We start from the raw sequence: 21,793 nt of genomic DNA, 5'->3' as shown, positions 1-21,793 counted from the left end.
TGCAGTTCTGTTGCTTTCAGTTCTTTTTTTATGCGAATAAGATGCACATTTTGTGCATAAAAGATGCTTGGCGCAACCACGTTGCATTGGACCTGGTGCGCCAAGTGGTTCTCTATCGAGTTACTTGAGTCACAGCATAAAAGGACACGTCTGTATAAAATGTCTATTTATCATGGGGAGAAAATCATTAAATCCGTTTCTGCGAAAATTTGCTATTCTCCCTATTTATGAAGCATCACAGGGTGCGATGGACATCACTGGGTATCGCAGCGGCTTTGCATGTCTGAAGCCATTTACCACATATGGAAATTGGAAATGCAGGGAAGTGTTTATTACATATATGATGCACGCTGCTGCAGGGAAGCTTTGAGACCGCAAGTCAAATGCTCAGAGAAAACTGAGGACACTTATTATTTATTACATCGGCCAATTGCACATGGCATCAATACTGCGTCCACGAATGGGTTCCAATCCGTTCCGGTAATCATTTACTGATATCAGATTCAAAATATCTTCATTGTCATTCTAACCCTTAATACTGTGTTCAGTTCTGGAGGCCATATCTCCAGAAGGATATTAATACATTAGAGACTGTACAAAGAAGGGCAACTAAAATGGTGCAAGGTCTACACCACAAAACGTACCAGGAAAGACTAAAAGATCTTAATATGTATCGTTTGGAGCAGAGAAGGGAGAGGGGAAACATGATAGAAACGTTCAAATATATAAAGGGTTTTAACAAGGTAAAGGAAGGAGACATTCTTCAAAGAAAGAGAAGTGTTAGAACAAGAGGACATGTTCTGAAACTGGAGGGTGGTAGGTTCAGGGGAAATATGAGGAAAAATTACTTCACAGAAAGGGTAGTGGATAAGTGGAATAGCCTCCCATCAGAGGTGGTAGAGGCTAAGACAGTAGAGTAATTTAAACATGCATGGGATAGACATAAGGATATCCTTCAGAAGAAGTAAGGATCAATAAGGGTTGAGGTAATAAATAATATGTTTAAAAATAGGGCAGACTAGATGGGCCAAGTGGTTCTTACTGTATCTGCCTTCAAATTCTATGTTTCTATGGTAAAAGCGAGAATACATGATGTAAAGTACCTTTGTACGGGTCTTGACCACTAAATAAACGGCAAAAGCCAAAATAATTCACAAATCTATATCTAGAGATTTTGAATTGTTATATGGGTTAGTTCCACCCCTTCTTGAATAAGAAAAGACAACAACAAAAAATATTTATATTCTGATATTTGATAAATTAAAAAAAACACAAATTGCCTTACCATTAACATTCCACATTAGCTGAAATCCTGGACGTGTGCCGGTGATATCTGACTGGAAGACAACATGGAGGCTTGTGCCATTTGTGCTGCCACTTGGAGGTGTTTGATCCCCACAGTAAGTTCCGATGGGTCTGGCCTGATCATTAGGCCCATCATATAGCTGAGAAGAGATACATACTAGTTTAGAAAAATACCAATCCTTTCCTTTCTACAAGGCTGAACCCTGAAGACAGATTAAAGTCATAAAATTATGAATCTGTATGAAACAGGCAAATAAATGACCACGCTAAATGACCAAATGCTGGGTATAGAAGAAGAGGAAGCTACAAGTGAGAATTATAATAAACAGAAAATTGACAGGCTCAAACAGAGCCCCCTGCCGCGCGGTGCCCTGTGCCATGACACTGGTCGCACCACCCTAGTTACGGTCCTGGGCACATCATCCCTAATTGCACTGACCCCATTGGCTGTATTTTCACATACTGGTTCTGCCCAAAAATGGCTGACACAGCTGTGTGTTAAAATCCAAATGGGTTTCATAATTTCCTACTTTTAAACTATGAAAGTTCAACTTATATTACAGAGGCTATAAGCCATTTTTTTGTCAGGGACTCAAAATGTAAGTAATCAGTAATGTCAAGTAATGTGCTTCAGTTTAATTGTTTTTCATTTTATTAATCACTCCGAAATAAGAAATAGTAAAAATGTAATGTACAGGAAATCAGGGACATGTAGAATTTTTTTAAATATAAAATGTATATAAAAACATGATGAATAATTATATTATTAGTTAGCAACATAAAATATGCTTGTAAGGGAAGGATCTGTGTGACACATCCCAAATGGCATGGTTGCCAAGTAAGAGGCCTAGCAATGGGGAACCATGTTACTACAATGAACAAAAATCACTAAATATGTGTCAGACTGAGGAACTGAAAAAAACATAAATCTGTGTTTACATTTTGTGTTTCCTAGCAACATAAAGCAGAAACACAGTTTTTACCCAGGCCTGGCCAGGCCATTTCCTGCTGATCACTATGTGCGGGTACAAAGAACTGCGTCTCCATGGAAACCTCCTACACTCACACTCCAGCACTAAGAGGCAGGCGCTTTACTAACACTAATAAGTCACATATTTTATAATGCAGGAACCAGGGGTCTATTTACTAACCCCTGAATGGAGATAAAATGAATGGAGATAAAGACACAATCAATCAGCTCCTAACTGCCATGTCACAGGCTGGAAAAATGACAGGAGCTGATTGGCTAGTACTTTAGTTTCATTCACTTTATCTCCATCCAAGGCTTAGTAAATAGTCCCCTCAGTTCTTATAACAAGATAGACGTGACTCATCTCCGCCTTATATATAAGAAACACATATTGAATTTATTTAGCCTTAATTTCATGTAAGAATCATAATTGGGGTTGGATGCATCACGTATTAGAGGGAGGGTTTGGGAGAGGGGGCTGGATCGTACACCCACGGTGGCCGATGGGGGGGGAGGGGGGTGAAAGAAAGTGGGGGAATAGTGAGGGGGGGGCAGGCGCAGTAAGGAAGTGATACTTTTGTTAATGAGGCACGATGAATGCCTCCGACAGGTTTTTTAAACTTGCTGCGAGTTTAAAACATAATTAGCACTAGTGATAATTATGTCATGATGAATAAGCCCCTTAGGGGGAGATTTAATAAAGCTTGGAGGGAGAAAAAATTGGAGATAAATAGCACCAACCGATCAGTACCTAACTGTCATATTTCAAACACAGCCTGTACAGTGACATTTAGGAGCTGATTGGTTGGTGCTATTTATCTCCAATATTATCTCTCTCCAAGCTTTATTAAATCTCCCCCTTAATCATCAAAGTCTAGAAACTGTTGTCCTTTTGAGCACAGTCGGTCCTCACCTGTCCCATCAATTGGAGTTTTATATTTGGAGCAGTGAGTTCGTACCACCATGGGGGAACTCCAAAAAAACGTTGTGCATTGCTACATACCCAACCTCTAACCCCAACAAATATCCCTGCAGTGCTGCATGTATTAGTGACAGCAGTAAGCGGAAGTAGGATGTTTCTCCTTCCCAAAGGTCCCCGCAACAAAAGTTCTGACAAGACAGTCCAGAATAAATTGGCACACTTGGGAGGTATGCAGATGATACAAGACAGAGAACGTCCCCATGTACCTCATTTCTCATGGAACAACATTAATAATATCAGATTTATTTGTTACAAAGCAATACTGTTATATTCTTAATAAAGTGTTTTGGGCAGGGAGTTCCCGCTTTATTTTATATATTTTCGTGATGGATTTTGAAGCATACCGTTCTGATTTAATTCATGGCCAAACACAAAACAGTCTTTTATTTCAAGTTGCTAACAGCAAAAAGTCACATTACTCTGAGCTGGTCGGGTGTGGTGGTGACAGATTACTTTCCAAGGAGAAAAATGACTCATTCATGTAGGGTTTGCATGTCTCAATAAAAACCATTGCAAATTAGAATATTCTTCTATTTTATTTATAAAGCATATCGAATCTGTTCTTTTAGGGATCAGAACCTATTGCATATTCAACTTCGGCTGAGCACAGGACAAAAAGACCTTATAGAAACAATTACTGCACGATTTGCAAACGATGTTCAAACGATGTTCGAACGATGTTCGAACGATTATCGAACGATTTTATCATTATCGTTCAATCGTTCAACTTTATCGTCTAGTGGATACCCCCCTTAACAATACTATAGCATAATCAGTAACTGTAACAGCGTCATTGATTGCGCGGAAGTTAAACAGATTTTTTTATTTAAACACACGGGTTATCATTTATGCTCCTGGTGACTTAGGGGCCTATTCATTATCACTAATGGGTCCTGATACACATGCAGAAATGCTAGTTTCTGCAAGTTTTAAATAACTGGCCCATTCATTGTTAGGGGCCCAATAAGGCCGCCTAGTCTTCAGCAAACTTTGAAAACTGAAAGTTTTCTGAGTTTTCCTGAAGGAACTAACGCCATCTGAAGATGAATTTGATTCCTAAAGCCCGCTACTTTCTATGGGAATGAGGGCTAGCGTTGCAAAGTGGGATCTGAGGGATCAGTCGCCTCCGTAGTGAATACCCTGCGGCCGTGCGCATGTGTGAACTCGGGTAGCCCTGTTAGGGGATCATGGGGACAGCTGTTTTTTGGAGCAGCAGTCCCCACACCGGAGCAATGCTGAATTGCTCCGGTAAGAATGTATCCAACGCCGCAACTCATAGCGAGTTCTATACTTAATCATCGGGGTGCCACCCGGCCCAAGATGATGAATAGGCCACTTAGTGTAGGAACCCCACAAGTGTTCCTGTAACGCTGCAACATTCACTGCACTTGAGGACTGTGCACGAACTTTAATGTTAATTGGTTAATTGTGCATGGATTAGTGCAGCAATATGGCATGCATTTCAGGGTGAGCTAATATTAATTGGGATTATGGGCGTTCCTGGGTGCATGAAAGCATTATTCACCACCATGCCACAGGCGAGACTATGATGGGAGGATGTGACAAATCCACAAAAATTAAATTTTATTTTGAATGATGGAATATATACAGTAAATGATCAGATTATGGAGTTGGGAGTAACTTTGTATCTGGAACAAACCAAGTTGTGTTGCAAGGGGAGCAAATACATACATTTTTATTTTTTGCAGCAGGCTAAATACTGGCTGCTTTTGCAAGTATTCCACAAATACGGGATGTAGTTATGAGACCGGCGGTCGCGATGCCACCGGTCTCAATTCCGACGCTGAAAGTCCGACAAGGGACTTAAAATAGGCGTCAAAATCCCCGAAGCCTATCTTAATCCCGATGTCGGAACACAGAAGGACACCAGCCCGAACGAGTTAAGTCCGGGGCGCCCTTAGTGTTAGCCGGTGGGGAGGCTGAGGGTAAGGTTTAGATAGCATAGAGGGGTTAACGTTAGGATTTTTTTGTGGGGGGGTTATGGTTAGGCACCCTTAGAGGGAGGGTTAGGGTTAGGCACCACTGGGGGGGTTAGGAACTAAGGCAGGAGGGTTAGGTTTAGGCACGAAGGGGGGAGGGTTAGGTTTAGGCTCTAACGGGGAGGGTTAGGGTGTGGGTTGGGAGGGTTAGGGTTAGGCTACAAGAAGGGAGGGTTAGGGGGAGAAGGGGGAGGGTAAGTATACTTACCTGACCCCTGTCGGGATACTGCTGTCTGTATTTTGACAGGAGGCATCCTGACAGCTGGCTTTATATACCGATTCCCACAAATACTGTACAGCATTTTTTTTTTAAATTGCAGGTTACAGATGGGTCCTCATACATCTAGCCTCCTTGCGTGTTAAACAGCCCTTCTAGTTGCGCCATGCCGTGGTGTTACATTCAAATGCGTCTTAGTTGCACAACGGTCTAGATAGCACAAGTAGCTTATACTGATTAAAATGATTTGCAGCATGCCTATGTTCTGTGAGCGAGTGCGGGTGTATCTACATACGAAACGCAATGTTACAGTGTCAGCGGCTGTAACAATGGCTGTAACGTAGCGTTTCGCATGCAGATGCACCGGCAGACGTACAGAGGACAGAGGCATGCTGCATAGGCGCTACCGAGTCACACGGAGCTCCCGCGTTATGTGGTGCGCGACTTGTAGCGCACAGAGGATAGATGTATGTGGGCACATCTGTAGATGTAGATGTTTGCCTAGGTGCTCACCCTACTTGCTATTTTTTGCTTTGCTCATACTTGCGACTTCCTGGCTGTCCCCTCCAGGAAAAGGAGGTGGGAGGGGGCGTGTCGGGGAAAAGTTGATGGGCCGTTGGGTGTAATTATGCAATCGTGGTACACAATGCCGCAGATTGGCAGTGATGTGAGGGGCTCAGCGCGTACTGAATCATCGGCCGCCCAGACTGCCCACCGCACTCTGTAAGTGGGTGGCTGCGGTTTACTTGCAGCTGGCTCGGGGAGACTTGCTCACTCTTCCGGGCGGCCAGGAGTGCCACCCGATTTTCATGGAGCCTCTGTCCGTTTCTGGAGAGTATGGCTTTGCTTAGTCTGCTATAAACTCAGGGATCTATTTACTAAGTCTTGGATGGAGATAAAGTGAACGGAGATCAAAGTACCAGCCAATCAGCTCCTAACTGCCATGGCAGAGGCTGTGTTTGAAAAATAACAGTTAGGAGCTGATTGGCTGGTACTTTATCTCCCTTCAATTTATTTCCATCCAAGACTTAGTAAATAGGCCCCCTCAGAATCAGCTCCTATGCATATTTGAAGGTGAGTCTGATTTTGTGCAGCGCCGTGGGATTTCCCAGAGTTCTCTTGCACAGAAGATTAGCCTCCTGGAACCTGCCCACTTCCCCAGTAAAGTGAGTGGTAGGGAGGGATTGAAGATGCAATTTGTGGCCCCGCCTCCCATGGACTTATACTGCAAATTGCTACATGACAAGTCGGGGAGGGGGCACATCCCATGTCCACCTCCACTCCGGGATATTCCAGTGGGGAGGATTTAACAGTAGGCAAGTATGAAAATAATACATAAATTCCAGACGCCTGCTGCAGTATTTCTTCAACATTAAAACGAAGAGAACTTCTAGTCCATTTTATTAACACTTGAGTGTGAATTTCGTATTGTTTACTGTGTAAATTTGTTTTGTGTTTGTCCATTTGATCTCAGTTTATGTAGATCTCACTCTCTGTAAAACCAAAAGGTTAATAGTAACTGTCACAGCGCATGGAACATAGAGGTCTGTTGCCTGTATTTTTTTTTCGTGTTGGCATGAGGTATTTAGAACAGTTTGTAATGCCCATGACACAGATGTGCCAACTGAAACCCACCATTCACATCCTACATACTAAATCCATCAGTTACGGCAGAGCAGTGGAATCAGTGCTCAGTTATGCTACAGGAAATGTCATTTGACACAGACCCAGGAAATAAGTTTCAGAGGTTCTATAAAAGAAACAATGCTGCGTATTATAATGTCTGGTATTGAGTCACCATCCATAGTTCTGCAGGTTAGGGGTATGGGCACTAGAGCAGTCGGCAGTCATTCCGCAAAGCAATTATGGGGTAGTCTGTGTGCATGGTCAGGGTACTCTTGGTTTTGCAGATGCTGTCAATTATCCAACCTGCATCGAGACATGTTGTGCATTCCAGATAAGCTATTATTTATTTATTACCAGTTATATATATAGGAGAGAATATACAAACTCCACACAGTTAGGGCTGTGGTGGGAATCGAACCCAGGACCCTTGTAACATTTTTAATTGTTCGCAGTTCGCATATTGATATATCTCTCTTATCTGTCTGCAAAGCTGTTATCAGGAAGTCTGATATGCATAGTAGAAAAATAAACTTAGGGCTGATAAAGAGTTGGATGGAGTTGGGTGTACATGCTCCTGCATTGGGTGCATGGAATACAATGTGTATATACTGTATATTCGCCTGTATCATGCGGTGTGTAAACCCCCTATCTGTGCTCTTCATTTCATACTAGTCATCATCAGCACTTTACGGTGAAACGTAGCCCGATCATATGCCCATATACCATGCCGAATCGCTGCATCAGGATGTACAAATAAATAACAAATGACCATGATGAAGAAATGTTATATAGGGATGGTACACTGAGAATATCTTCATTTGACTTATTTTTGTAGCATATGTAATCGTACCTTAACATAATCATACATGCAGTTGATGCCTTCTAGGTGAAAGGCTCTGAATGTGTAGTTGATGGTGTTCCCAGTGGTTGTCTGTATTGTCCAGTTGCAGTGTTGGTTGGAAGGATAGGAATTTGGGTAATTTAAACTCTCCAAGATGCCATGGCTGCGATTGCTTATCAAGACTCCTTCACAAACTAAAAATGAAAAAGAAAAAGTAAGTACTGTACTTTTCCATGAAAAAAAAAAAAAAAATCAAATACCAGTGGTTACTATTTGCATTTCTATATGCCTGTAGAAAATCCCCCTAATCTTATATACTTCTGATGCAAAGTTGAAAGCAAGTTGCCCTTAATTGTTCTCACCAGTGCCGGATTACCAAGCAAAGGGGCTGTTAATAGGGCACAATGCCATGGCCAGATGGTACTGTACCTATTCCCAGGACCACCGAGACATACGAAGGGCCTGGTAGATACAAGGGAACATGGCCAAATCTGGGAGTTTAAAAAGCCTCAGCTAAAGAGGCGAAACTAGTCAGAGGACCCCTTGATTGACAGCACCCCTACTGTGCGACAAGTGACCTTGGAGATTCTCTTCTTCAGCTTCTCACTAGTACCAAGCGGACTGGACAGTCAAATTACAACAAGATGGACTTTGCAAACTGCTCCATCACTTGAATTAGGCCTCTACAGCTGATAAGGACGGGACACACGGCTCCGGCGGCCACTGAAAGACATATCGGAGACTAAAGCCATCTTCTGGTGTCATTTGTCCGTCGGTATTATGGGCTCTATTTATTAAAAAAAAATTTACTAAAATAATCGCGGTAGCGGTGGCCGGGTGGCGCATGCAGGGCAGCTTGTCACTTTATTTTTTCCGAAAAATACCGTGATAAGGCTGCGGAGAGGATTCGCAGAGACAGAGCTTTATCGCAAGCTCTGTCCCTGCAAGGGATTTTTAATAAATCTCAATATGAATTCAGTCAGCAATATCACACTACAATCTGCATTTTAATGCGGATTGTAGTAAATAGAGCCCTATGTGTCACCATTAATTGTGACTTAATAGCCTGTTCTATCCACATGATACATATGGACAGTGTTGCAGTATTTTACTAAATTGGACCCAACATCACCATATTTGAATCCTTTTTAGGGGATTTTTCAGAGGAATATGCATTATACTGATCTAAAAATAACTAATTACTGATATTCAACAAATTATATTTTATTGTATGTTATTGCTTTTATATACATTGATGTTTTTTTTATGCAATTAAATACAAATATATTTTTTAATGTACAAAGCCGTGACTGTTTAATTTTCCGCTACCTTACAATTTACAATCAGATTATTATTAGCGCAGTTGCCTCTCTTTGTCTTATAGTATTTTTTGGGATTTTTATGGGTGTTCACAGGCCCCAACAATAGGATCTGCAGCTGGTTAACAATTAAGTTAATTATACATGAGTGTTGGATTACCAGTATAGTGTGGTTTATTAGCGCCGAGGTTAATGATTTATTTTTGCAGTATTAGAAGTACCCCCCCTCACCCCCCTCACAACGCTCCTACTTGTTCTGGGCACCCTGTTTGCCTACCTGAGAAGACCTTGTTACTGCCCAGTTATGCCCCTTCAGTCACAAGTGGAAATGCCACTGAAATGACTGCAACTCTGCTTCACCCTTACTTTATTACACTTTGATACATAGTATACGCACTATAAGAACAAGCAAGTCACACACCAGAAATGGGGCTGCATTTACCTCTGCATCAACCACTATATAATTTGCACAGCAACTCATATTTAAATTATATTTATAGTTTCACTATTTCATGTAAATTGTCTGCTTACTACTTGAATAACTATAGAAAGTAGCATGTACTGTAGGTCTTAATGCCAGTAAATCAAATAAATCCCAATTATAGCCCCATCCATTCCTGTTTTCTAGCACCAAGGCCCCACATCATGTTGAATAAAATGGGCAAACTGTGTAAACTTGGGTTCCTTTGGTCGCTGATGTCACTGAGAATGCTGCCTTAAAGTATTTGGAAGGTGTAACACATATTATATACAGGTAATCCAATAACATTGTGATGTGATCTTGAGATAATACTATAGATAAGTGGTTCTCAACTTCAGTCCTCAAGTAATCCCAACAGGTCATGTTATCTGGATTTCTTTACTCATACACAAGTGAGCTGATCTATTTTGCTGGGTCAGTAATTATCGCACCTGTTTCTACAGACAAATCATGAAAACATGACCTGTTGGGGTACTTGAGAGCTGGAGATGAAAACCACTGCTATTGATTGATAAAGTTTTCCTTGTTACAACTATGACACACCTTCAAAGCCAGACGCCAATGACTGCTTTATTATTAGCGGCTTATAATGCTGCTGTCTTATCATAGCATAACTATGTTACGTATGAGGTGTTCTCCACACGGCTTCGGCTGTAAGTTCCTTTGGTCAGGACCATCTTCACCTTCTGTTTCATGCCATTGTATATTATATTCGTTTGTGTCACAATCCCATTGAAGCACAGCGCTGCTTAGCACTTTCTAAATAAACCATGATAATAATAACAATGGAAAACACTTACTCTGCCTGTATGTGGCCAGAAATCCGCTATATGACAGCAAGCTATCCGTCCTCAGTTTCACGTACATAGCACTTGTGGTAGAGCGGACTGGAGCTGGAAGTGACTTCCCACAGAGTTTGTGTAGCAGAACTGAATTTGTGCTGTTGCCATTGTAGACCTTCAAAACAATATAAATTATTAGGAGGACAAGACAATACTGGAGCAGTCAAGTAGCAGAAGCAATGCCCTCACCAATTTCATGGCAGCCAAGCATCTACATGGGGGCCTGATAGGCACAATGGGGTATGGAAACCCTCCCACCACTGAGTGGACACGCCCCTTACAGTGCCGGGGCCCAGATCTTTTTCATGACGGCTGAATGGTGTTATATAGGTCACTGAAAGCCAAGGTGAATTATATTATTAGATCTAAAAGTAGGGAGTGCATTAGTGGAGAAGTTGACCATAGCAAACAATCAGCTTCTACCTATCATTTTATAAAATGTACTTGATAAATGCTAGCTAGAAGCTGATTGGTTACTATGGGAACCTGTGTCACCACTGCAATGTCCCCCAGATTGGATGTATGTGGAAAATGATTATGTGTTTAGATAAGTCAATGATTTGGGTGTAAAATACTTACAGCGAGATAATCTGAATTACAGTTGGTGTGTGATTCCAAATTAAAATCTTCAAAGCGAATCTCAAGCTGGCTCCCGCTAGAAGCTTTCAGCAGCCAGTAACATTCAGAGTTGTGGTAGTATGGCATGGGGTAGTTTGGAGAGGTGAAACCACCGGACAACGCCGTTAGTGTTGAACCACAGCCTGCAAAAGAACCGACCACACAGTCACCAAAGGTCTGTATAGTGTAGGACAGCCAGGGGTACAGTACAATTTAAAATTGTTGGAAAGTATTAAAAAGTAGTAGACAAACCCATAGAACGTTGCATCAGTACAGCAATATACTGTATTTGCAAACTAAAATGCTACATTATTCTGTAGTTGTGACTATCACATCACTCTTCAAATTCAGTTGTAAAAAGCAGGTAGGATAAATATTTTAAACAAAAATTAATGCGTCTTGTCAAGAGCAACCAACGGCAAAATGCACAGTAGCCAAGACAAAGGCCCGAATGTAATAGCTGTGGTCCACAGGAGTTCGCTCGACTCAGACGAGATAGTCACTAGACTTAAAGCGACAATAAGTTTAAAGGCAACACCAGATTGGTTTTGCCTAGTGACTATCTTGGCAGAATCGTGCCGGATCCGGCAAATCGCGGGCTATTACAATTGGCCAAAATGTAGTGTAAGAGCAGAAGGGATTTTTAAGAGTGAGCAAAATGCCCCGGCTGCCTTCAGTGACTTAGCATTATCCTATTAAGGCCTGGAGGAGGCTGCTAATCACTTTGGTTTTCCACCATTGCACCTAAATGGTCCACCTAAGTCTGATATAATTTAATAATTCAAGAATTTAAATTAGGTGAGAGACGACTACAAAACAAATTTACAAATACATATTTAATGGAGCTTTATATGAACACTGCCCATGAGAGTGTTATATAACTTGCAATATCAATGAATGGTTCAGTCAGATGGGTTATAAATGTACTGTAATTTCATGAATACTGTAGAATAATGAAAGCTGGAGGATTCTAATGCTAAATGAGTTTTACAGTCAAGTGCCAGCTATCAGCAGCATAAACTGCAAAATCTGTGACAATAATGAACTATGCATGCAGTTAGCAAAATAGGATAGATTCATTATTAAGTCAATTATTTTTGGAATTTTTAACATGGGATTTAGATGAAACTTAATAAATGGGGAAATTTAGATTTATTGAAAGTTGGTGAATCTAATAACAATTATGTTTATTCCATTAGCTCTACAATCAAAATACAAATCCCAGGAATATAATGTGCAGTATATGTTACCATTCTCACCATATTAGGTCGTTCTGTGATCATTTACCTAAATAGGATACATCAGTTATTTAATAAAAGGATTTTCTTTTTGGAGTTTTCTTTAGAACACATGAGTAAACATCATTGTAAATGTGATATAAAGTTTGCCAAGTAAATATTTCGATTTCTCTTACATAAAATCTGGGGGACACTGCTTATCATTGGGTGTAGAGGGTGCTGTGAGGAGTCGGCTCATCAAACTACACTTGTTTGCAAGCTAACCTAGGGATGGTCATTGGTGGGTTAACCATTGATGGTCACCATTGATGGTACAATAGTTGGTTAATAGCCATGGTATGAAACCATTGACAGGGGAACCATGGATGGTTTCACCCACCTATGGTCATAACTGCTCTATTACTCACCAAGCATTGGTCCAATTAGAGGTGTAGGTGGGGCTTCATGGGTCGCGTAAGGCAACGGAGCCTAGGCTCCGTGTCCCAGCACTAAGTAGAAAAAAAAACATTGAGGGGCTCTGTACCATCGATGGCGGAGAACCACTGGATTTCCACCATAAATGCCAAAACCATCTACCATCGGTGATTAACCATCGATGGCCATCCCTCCCCTCTACATGCCCTAAGCCCCAATGGAGCTAACAGGAATCAGTCTACTCTATGTGCCTGTGGAGTAGGCACCAACTTCGGCTTGCTGTGGGAGCTGTCAGTTTTAGTTTATGCTTAAGTGCTGCTGTTTTTTGTTTTTGTATTGGGAGTTCTTTATAAGAACATTGTGGTGGGGCAGGTATGAGCAGGTGATCCTGGTCGTCTTCTTTTTTTTAAGGATCAGGAACCTCCAACGGTTCAGGCAGTTTAAATAAGAGATGGAGGGGAGGACAGTGGGGGATCTTACACTGTGTCCTACCCCCACTGTCCTGGTCAGTCCCCGCAGTGTGCTGGCAGGGGAAGTAGCCTGGGTACAAGAACTCTCTCTGAGGAGAATATGCACAGGGGCAGATAGTTATACTAATTAGCCTCCCTGCTTCTTGTTTCTATAGGCAATTAGGCAGATGTTGATTGCTGAGTGCAGGGATAATAACACTACTGCTACAGGACCAGCTACTGCTAATGTTTCTGCTGCTGATGCTGCAGGGGAGCTGCATATATCCACTAGATTAGTGTTTCTGAACACTTTATACCCTTTGTCTTTGTGAATACGGCACAAGGGGCTGATAATATATTTATGCTTGATGTGTGCTGGTGTTCTCCTGTCTCTGATTGAACACTGCATTATTTTGCTCTGGCTGGAATCTATGTCTCTCTCTGTCCTTTCAGGTTTGAGAAGAGTTTTTCTTTTCCTAAATTCTGCATTTTTCAGTTAGAATTTGGGCTTTGTTGTTTCACTCTCATTGTGTTTGATTGTGTTTGGCAGAATTTTGGTTTGTCTGTTTTTCTGTCTGAAAAATATTCCAAGGCCGAAGCTGCTTGGGGCTCTGTGGTGTACTACACCTGTTCTAAATACCATGCTATATCACCTCCACCCTGTCAGTCCCCGGGTGGCTGTTGCGCAGGTTATTTTGCTGGGAGCCGGGATCCGTGTGCTTCTACAGGGTGCGATGGCTGAGATGGCAAAACCTGCATGGCTAGTTGTGCTGATAATGTCCATTGCGGACCTAGCACAGAGCGCCAGATTGCGGTGTCAGCATGCTCCTTCTTTGTCATTTGGAACTGTATCTAGTCCAGTGATTGATTGTTCCTTCCCTGCCCTCCGCGCCCCAGTCTTTCCAGGGTCTTCCGGTAGGCTTCCAGGAACCTCCTTGGGTCAAAGCCCTGCAAAGAATATGGCTGTAATGGCTGCTTTGTGAAACTACATTAGCTAGCGGCTTCCTTTTGCCTTCCATTTTTCAATTAAAGGATTTCCTAGGAGAAGCATGTCAAAAACCAGACAGGAGGTACTAGGTGCCGCAGAGATTTTTTTCCACATACCCATTTGCACTGGAGACCTTGGGTTTATGGGAAACTACTCCCAGAAAGGATGCTTCAATTGCTAGGCTTGCATAAGTAACAACTATCCCAGTCCTAGATTCTTCAACCCTGAAGGATGCTTATGCAGATCGTATGTATGAAGGGGCAGTTAAGTCTATTTTTTTGACTGCTGTGTCTTCTTTACAGCTGGTGCTAGCAGCTGCTTGAACTAAAAAGGCAGCAAAAATATTCTAGCTTATATGGAGGATACACTAGTGGATGCAGCCCCCCCAGTCTTTCCACGTATTTCAGCCTTGTCTATAGATACCAGTTGGGAGGCTGACATGGAGTCTAAAAAGGCACTAGAGCCATTGCTGTTTCAAGGTTCAGTGTTGTTTGGTTTCAGTTGGACTGGCAACAGTAAAGAAGACCTTACTCCCAATAAGAGTCCAAGCCATGCAGTCCATGGTTTTGGTCTTTTCAGTCCTCTGGGAGATCTAGAGAAGCCGCTTCCAGGACATACTCTGGTGGCTCACATGGAGGTTACCAAGGGAGTAGACAGCTAGGGCGTGGTAGATATCCAGGGACTGACTGCTGACAAACAGACAGCATGACAGAGTCTGTCCCCATCAGTATTGGTCTGTGGTGGGGGCCAGTCTGCTCAATTTCCGAGACCAGTGGCTGACGGTTTCCTCAGACCATTGGGTAGGAGGTATTGTAGAAAGAGGCTATATTTTAGACCTTGCAGGTCCACCAAGTTGTTTCTTTGCAACTCCCCTTACGTAGGACAGGGACAGGCATCTGGGCTACTGCAGTTAGGTGTTATTGTTCCTGTACCAGTTGAATAAAAAAGGACTGTGCTTTTATTCAAATATGTTCCTGGTTCAGAAGCCAGATCTGTCTTTTCGGCCTATTCTGAATCTAAAGTCTCTGAAACAATAGATGTGAGAACCAACATTCTGCATGGAATCCCTTTGGTCTGTGATTGCTGTAATAGAGAGGACTGAGTTTATGGAGTCTATAGATGTCAAAGACGCTTACTTGCATGTCCCCAATTGAGAAGGTCATCACAGCCTGCTCAGATTTGCAGTAGAAATCCATTTTCATTTCAGGAGCTGCCCTTCGGGTTAGCCACATCTCTCTGTGTTTTTACCAAGATCATGGCGGCAATGGCAGCCCTTCTGCAGTCAAAAGGGGTGATGGCCATGCCATACCTGGACGACCTACTTAACAAGGTGAAGACCGCTTCACTTCTTCAGGGCCATTTTCTTTTGATAAGAGACATTGGAGGCTTGCAGATGGATACTCAATTATCCCAATTCTCATCTTCAAGTCTAGAAAACTATTGTCTTCCAAAAATTATCATAGGGTTTGGAGAATAAATATCGCTTGGTGCGAACAGAGGCAGGTTCATACTTTTTTTTACCACCCCTTTTGTTCTTTTTGCAGGATGGACTGGACAAAGGCTAAAAATTGGCTTTGTTAAAGGTACAGGTTTTGGCTCTGTCAATTTTCTGTTATTCTTTATTCCCATGGACCAGACTTTTCTACATGGGGTGTTACACGTTTAACCTCCTTGTGTGCTGACCAAATCAGTGAGCTCCTTTTGGGTGACGTGGCATGGTACTTCGGTGGGGAAGTTATACAAGGCAGTCACCTGGTCATCCGTTCATACATTTACAACATTTTATAAATTCAATATGTTTATGGTTAAGGACGTCAGCTTTGAGCTCACAGTTATGGGTGTTGCAGTGGCTTGCATACCCCTCCCATAGGGGCAGCATTGGAACGTCCCCATGGTGAGCAGTGTCCACCAGATTGGATGTAAGAGAAAATAGGATTTTCTGTACTCGTCGTTAAATACGTATCTCTTGATCCATCTGGGGACACTGGTGGAGCTTATGGGATGTAAAGGGGATTGTTTAGCTTACAAACAAGTGTAGTTTAATGTGCCGACTCCACACAGCGCCCTCTACACCCCATGGTGAACAGTGTCACCCAGATGGATCAAGAGAAACGGATTTCATGGTGAGTACCAAAAATCCTATTTTACGAAAGATTGATTTAAGTATAATTCAATGAGTGTAAATAATGTGGATTAATAGACTCTGATATCTGTATTTTCTAGCAATTTTACAAATGCACATTAATTCCTTGCATTTTAGTCTTCAATTATTTTGATGCTCTAAATTAGCCAATATTAGTCAGCTTTGAGCAAAGAGATATAGGCTTATGGAATATGGTGTCAAACTGGACTAACCGTTCCAGCAATAGGGCTATACTAGACATGACACATGTGATCGCTAATAAGAATAATGGTCAGAAGTGCTATTAAATAGGTTATATTGTACAGATATTTGAGCAAATAGAAATATCCCAGATTAGTACAACATTTAATGAGTTTTGTTAGTAGTTTCATAACTGGACGAGAAGTCCCAGCTGTTCTGCTGTAAAGTGCGGAGTTGGATTGTTTTGCGTTCAAGATGAGTTTATTGCGCATTAGTACTAATGACTTCCTAATGGAAAGAACATGTGTAATGGACATACTGAAGATCCTATCCAAGTGTATGAACTACACAGCAGGGGTTGTGTTACAAGTCAAACTAACTAGGTTGTATGGAAACAAAATCTGAAATGTACAGTAACAGTTCTGATTTATAGCAATTGATATAAGAATGGATTTAACTATAAACAAATGGCATAAATAATTAACTCACTTTGCTATTGATTGATTTGACTCAGATTATTACTTTGAAATATTCTGTGCTTCTGTGAGGTCTCGGATTATCTGGTTGGCTACAGGTTGTTCTATCCTTAACCGCTTAAAAACAGGGAGCATACAGGCATGAAGAATGATCACTTTTTATCATGGCTAAATAAATCATATAAAGTAAATGGACTATATTTCTAGCTTCACGTATGACACAGCAGGCTGGAATCCTGAGGGCACACCCGCTGTTAGCGGTGATTTGCAGGAACCACACTGGACAATAGAAGCAGGATCCAAATAATGGTAATGGAACCAAACTGTTGGTGGCTACAATATAAGTCCTGATGGCAGCAAAGTACTTAACGCGTTTTTCTGGGCACTGCAACCCCCGGCCTCTCCTACTTACCTACGAGGTACATACTTGGACCACAGCCGCAAGTTACCCTTGGAATATCCCAGCATCTCAAAACACCAGTGGCACCAGTACCATACAAAGGACAGTAATACGATCTACCCTTCCCCCGCTGTATTATACCTGGACAGTTTGTGGTAAGAGATCCGGTACTAGGTGGTCTATCTCAGTAGCTACTGTGGCTTCATTTAGACTTTGTATTGGCTACAAAAACCTTTTCCCTACACTTGATACTGTTGGACAGAACTAATTACATTTCTGGACTTATTTTTCAATTGTTCGCTTATACGGGCATTCAGGTTTAGTATTATATAACATTGATTATTGTATGATATTATTGAATTTTATCTATTGGAACAGTTATTTGAAATGTCTTTATATGTATTCCTGCTACGATACCAGTGCTGTTAATACATGTGTTTTTAATAAATTTGTACTACATTGTACTCTTTTACTGTCTTAGGCTGAGTGCTCTAATCCCTCCCTTTTGTTGTCTTTTCCATTGTTAACGGAAGGCAGAACCCACTTTTCGAGCTGCTGCCTGACGCAGGGGTCTTTAGTGATTGATTTCCAGCGCACCATTGTTTTTGTCGATTGAGGGAAAGACCTGAGGACTCGTCCAACTACAAAACTGATCACATTTCCAGTAACTCTTACTATGGTATTAATAAAAGAGGACATTTAAAGCCACAACCTTGAGCTAACATGGAATACTAGCAGTAAAAAGTGATATAATTGGTTTTAATATACAAAATAAAGTGGCGCTTTTTGATGAATTTATCACAAACACTGTCACAAATATTATTGATAAAATTATGTAGACCACATAGGTCAATTTAATAAAAATATTAAGCACTGAAATCAATAAAAACCCATATGGTTAACAAGCCAATGTATACATTAGGTACAGACCACATCAACACACTTCCTATTAATATATATGCCAAATATTGGGGAAAGAAATGCACAATAATGTCACCTAGATGATTGGAGATGTATAAAGTCCAAAAACAAGGACACTGGGTGAAATCGTAACACACCAAATTTAGTGTATAATTCAAATGTCCAGGATATAGTTACCAGATCCTAGTACCGATAGGGGGATGCTCCTGTGTCCCCAGGCAAACAAAATGATCCAGGAAGATGGGTCCAAGTTGATAAAAATCCAATCTTTGTGCCTGGGGACATTTCCTGCACTTTTGTTCATCCTCAAAGATCGGGATCATCTAATAGACCTTGCCGTACAATTTGGAGGACTCCAAGTGCAGCATACTTATTGTATGTCAATAGGAGCATCCCCCTATCGGTACTAGGATCTGGTAACTATATCCTGGACATTTGAATTATACACTAAATTTGGTGTGTTACGATTTCATCCAGTGTCCTTGTTTTTGGACTTTATACATCTCCAATCATCTAAGTGACATTATTGTGCATTTCCTTCCCCAATATTTGGCATATATATTAACAGGAAGTGTGTTGATGTGGTCTGTACCTAATGTATACATTGGCTTGTTAACCATATGGGTTTTTATTGATTTCAGTGCTTAATATTTTTATTAAAGTGACCTATGTGGTCTACATAATTTTATCAATAATATTTGTGACAGTGTTTGTGATAAATTCATCAAAAAGCGCCACTTTATTTTGTATATTGTCTGTTTTCTATTGGGCCTGACTAGCCCTTCTCTAGTGGCAGCTAGAATAAACCACTCATTACAGCGCCTGTATCCAATTTCTTGGTATTCCTTTTGCATAATTGGTTTTAACCCTATAGACAATTTTGCGACCATACAATATGAACACATTTATCTATCACAATACCTTAAAAGTAAAACTTTACCTGTAGTGGCACTTTCCCAATGGGCTGCAAATCCAGAAGATGTGTAACCACTGGAGTCACTTCTGAATTTTATCCAAAGTCTGTTACTATGGGAAATAACTACCGGGGGCCATTCACTGCAAAACCGGCCAAGTAGCGGGGATATCTGGTAGCCTCCATCTCTGAGACAAAATAGAAAAATACATTTAGGGGTATATTTACTAAAGTGTGGGTTTTCAGAAGTAGGGTTGTTGCCCGTAGCAACCAATCAGATTCTACTTATCATATATCTAGCACCTTCTATAAGATAATAGCTAGATTCTGATTGATTAGTATGGGCAACAACTCCACTTCTAAAAACCTGCACTTTAGTAAATAGACCCCTTAGTCTACCGTACAGATGTACAGTGAGGATGCTGCAAAACATGAAGAAGACCCAAGTACCAGAGCACATAACAGCGTGTTATTTCCCATCAACAAAATCGTAAGCCCACTGGAATAGTGACCAATTTTTGCATTTTTGGGTTCTAAACCTGTAATTATAAGATGGTAAAAGCCATTCCTGAAAGTGCCACAAGTGTTTTGTGATGGAACGCATCTGTCTCTATTGATGTATGAATTCATAGGCCAGGAAGGCGACATAAAACCAGATTTCAACTTTAGTTTAATTTTCATAGCAGTTGTAATATTATTGCCACTTTTGGATAAAGTGTATCTAAAGAGAAAAAACTGCCTAGAGAAATGAGTGGCTTGGGGCTCTATTTACTACAATCCGCATATTGAATGCAGATTGTAGTGTGATATTATCGACTGAATTCGCATTGCGAATTCAGGCAATATCACAGGGATTTACTACAAATCCCTTGCAGGGACAGAGCTTGCGATAAAGCTCTGTCCCTCCCAATCCCCTCCGCACACTAGTCATGGTATTTTTGTAAAAAATACAGTGAAAAGGTGCCCACACAAATGCGCCAACCGGCCGCCGCTGCTACCCCCCGGCGCTAAGCCCCACCCCCCGTGATTGCGGACCCCCCGCGACCCCACCTCTCCCTTAATTACACTTACCTCCATGATCCGGCCCTCTGGTGATGTCCTCCATGCCTCCGATCAGATGATCTCCCATACTGCACTGGGACCCGATCACCTGATGACCGGGCCGCAGTGCACTATGGGAGACCAGCTGACCGGAGGGGAGACATCACCGGAGGCCCGATCACCGGTCCCTGGAGTCAGGTAAGTAAAACATTTTTTTTTAATTTTTTTTTTACAGTAATCAGCTTGCGGTCTGTTTAGACCACACAGCTGATTACTGGGACCGGCTCCCAGCTCTGCTTTCCCCGTTAGAGCAGAGTAGGAGTCCGGTAACTGGGGGAGACCCTGGATAAGGCCACCTCCAGGTGGTGTTATTATCACAGGGCTTTCCCCGATATTGTTTTACAATTTATTTTTAGCAACTTTGGTCGGATCACATTTCCCATTACAATTATGGGAAATGCGATCTGCTTACTAAAAATAAGTGATACTTAGTGGTTGGAGTAGAATTTTACGAATTCTACTCCAATTGCCCTGTAATAACTATAGGTGACACTAAAATAATGTGAAAAGGGTGTGAAAACACCATTTTTCACTTTATTTTAGTAAAAATAATGTTAATAAATAGAGCCCTTGGTCATTTTGGTGAGATGTACTTAGCCTTGGAGAGAGATAAAGTGAAGAGTACCAACCAATCAGCACCTGTCATGTTACAGGCTGTGGGGGGGATGTATTAAGCTCTGGAAAGTGATAAATTGGAGAGTGATAAACTACCAGCCACTCAGCTCCTAAGTGTCACTTCACAGGTTGTGTTTGAAAAATGACAATTAGGAGCTGATTGGTTAGCACTTTATATCTTTCTCTCTCTCCAAGGCTTAGTACATCTACCCATTTGTTCCCAGAATAAGGCTAGAAATAAGTAAACTATTCCAACAGATCATAGCAGAAAACATGAACATGTGATTCCATAGAGAATAGCGTTAAACATAACATTCCTTTGAGGGGATGCAGTCTTAATCCCGACAGCGGGGATTCCAGCATTAGGAGGCCAGCGCCGGAATTCCGACACCTGTCAGAAATCTGGAGCCGGAATCCCGAAGGTAAGTAGCGGGGTTAAGGGAGGGACAGAGTTAGGGGTTAGGGTTAGGCACTAGAGGGAGGGTTAGGCACTGGGGGAGGGTTAGGTTTAGGGTGCAGGGAGGGAGAGGGTTAGGTTTAGGGTGCAGGGAGGGGGAGGTTAGGTTTTGGCACCGGGGAGGGAGGGTTAGGGTAGGGAGAGGTGGAAAGTTAGGCACTGGGGAAGGGTTAGGTTTATGGTGCAGGGGGGGGTAGGTTAGGTTTAGGCACCGGGGAAGGTTAGGGTAGGGAGAGGGGGAGGGTTAGGATACCAACCGTCAGGTGTCTGTATCCTAACCCTGTTGGGATGTAAGCA

At 41.8% G+C, this 21,793-nt stretch overlaps 1 protein-coding gene across 1 annotated transcript in view; it reads right to left on the bottom strand.

Annotated features, from left to right (window-relative positions):
• The window catches only part of CUBN (cubilin), a 321,603-nt gene that overhangs the window by 225,311 nt on the left and 74,499 nt on the right, over nt 1-21,793 (bottom strand). The window contains exons 24-28 of the mRNA XM_088478650.1: nt 19,351-19,511; nt 11,163-11,344; nt 10,542-10,698; nt 7,951-8,135; nt 1,286-1,445 (exon numbers count right to left, since the gene is read on the bottom strand). Coding sequence (XP_088334776.1) covers nt 1,286-1,445; nt 7,951-8,135; nt 10,542-10,698; nt 11,163-11,344; nt 19,351-19,511 — 845 coding nt within the window. The remainder of the gene's footprint in view (nt 1-1,285; nt 1,446-7,950; nt 8,136-10,541; nt 10,699-11,162; nt 11,345-19,350; nt 19,512-21,793) is intronic.

Source organism: Taudactylus pleione, unplaced genomic scaffold (assembly GCF_031769625.1).
Source record: "Taudactylus pleione unplaced genomic scaffold, aTauple2 ptg000216l, whole genome shotgun sequence".
NCBI lineage: Eukaryota > Metazoa > Chordata > Amphibia > Anura > Myobatrachidae > Taudactylus > Taudactylus pleione.
Note: the sequence above shows the minus strand (reverse complement) of the source record. Positions and strands in the feature narration are given on the sequence as shown.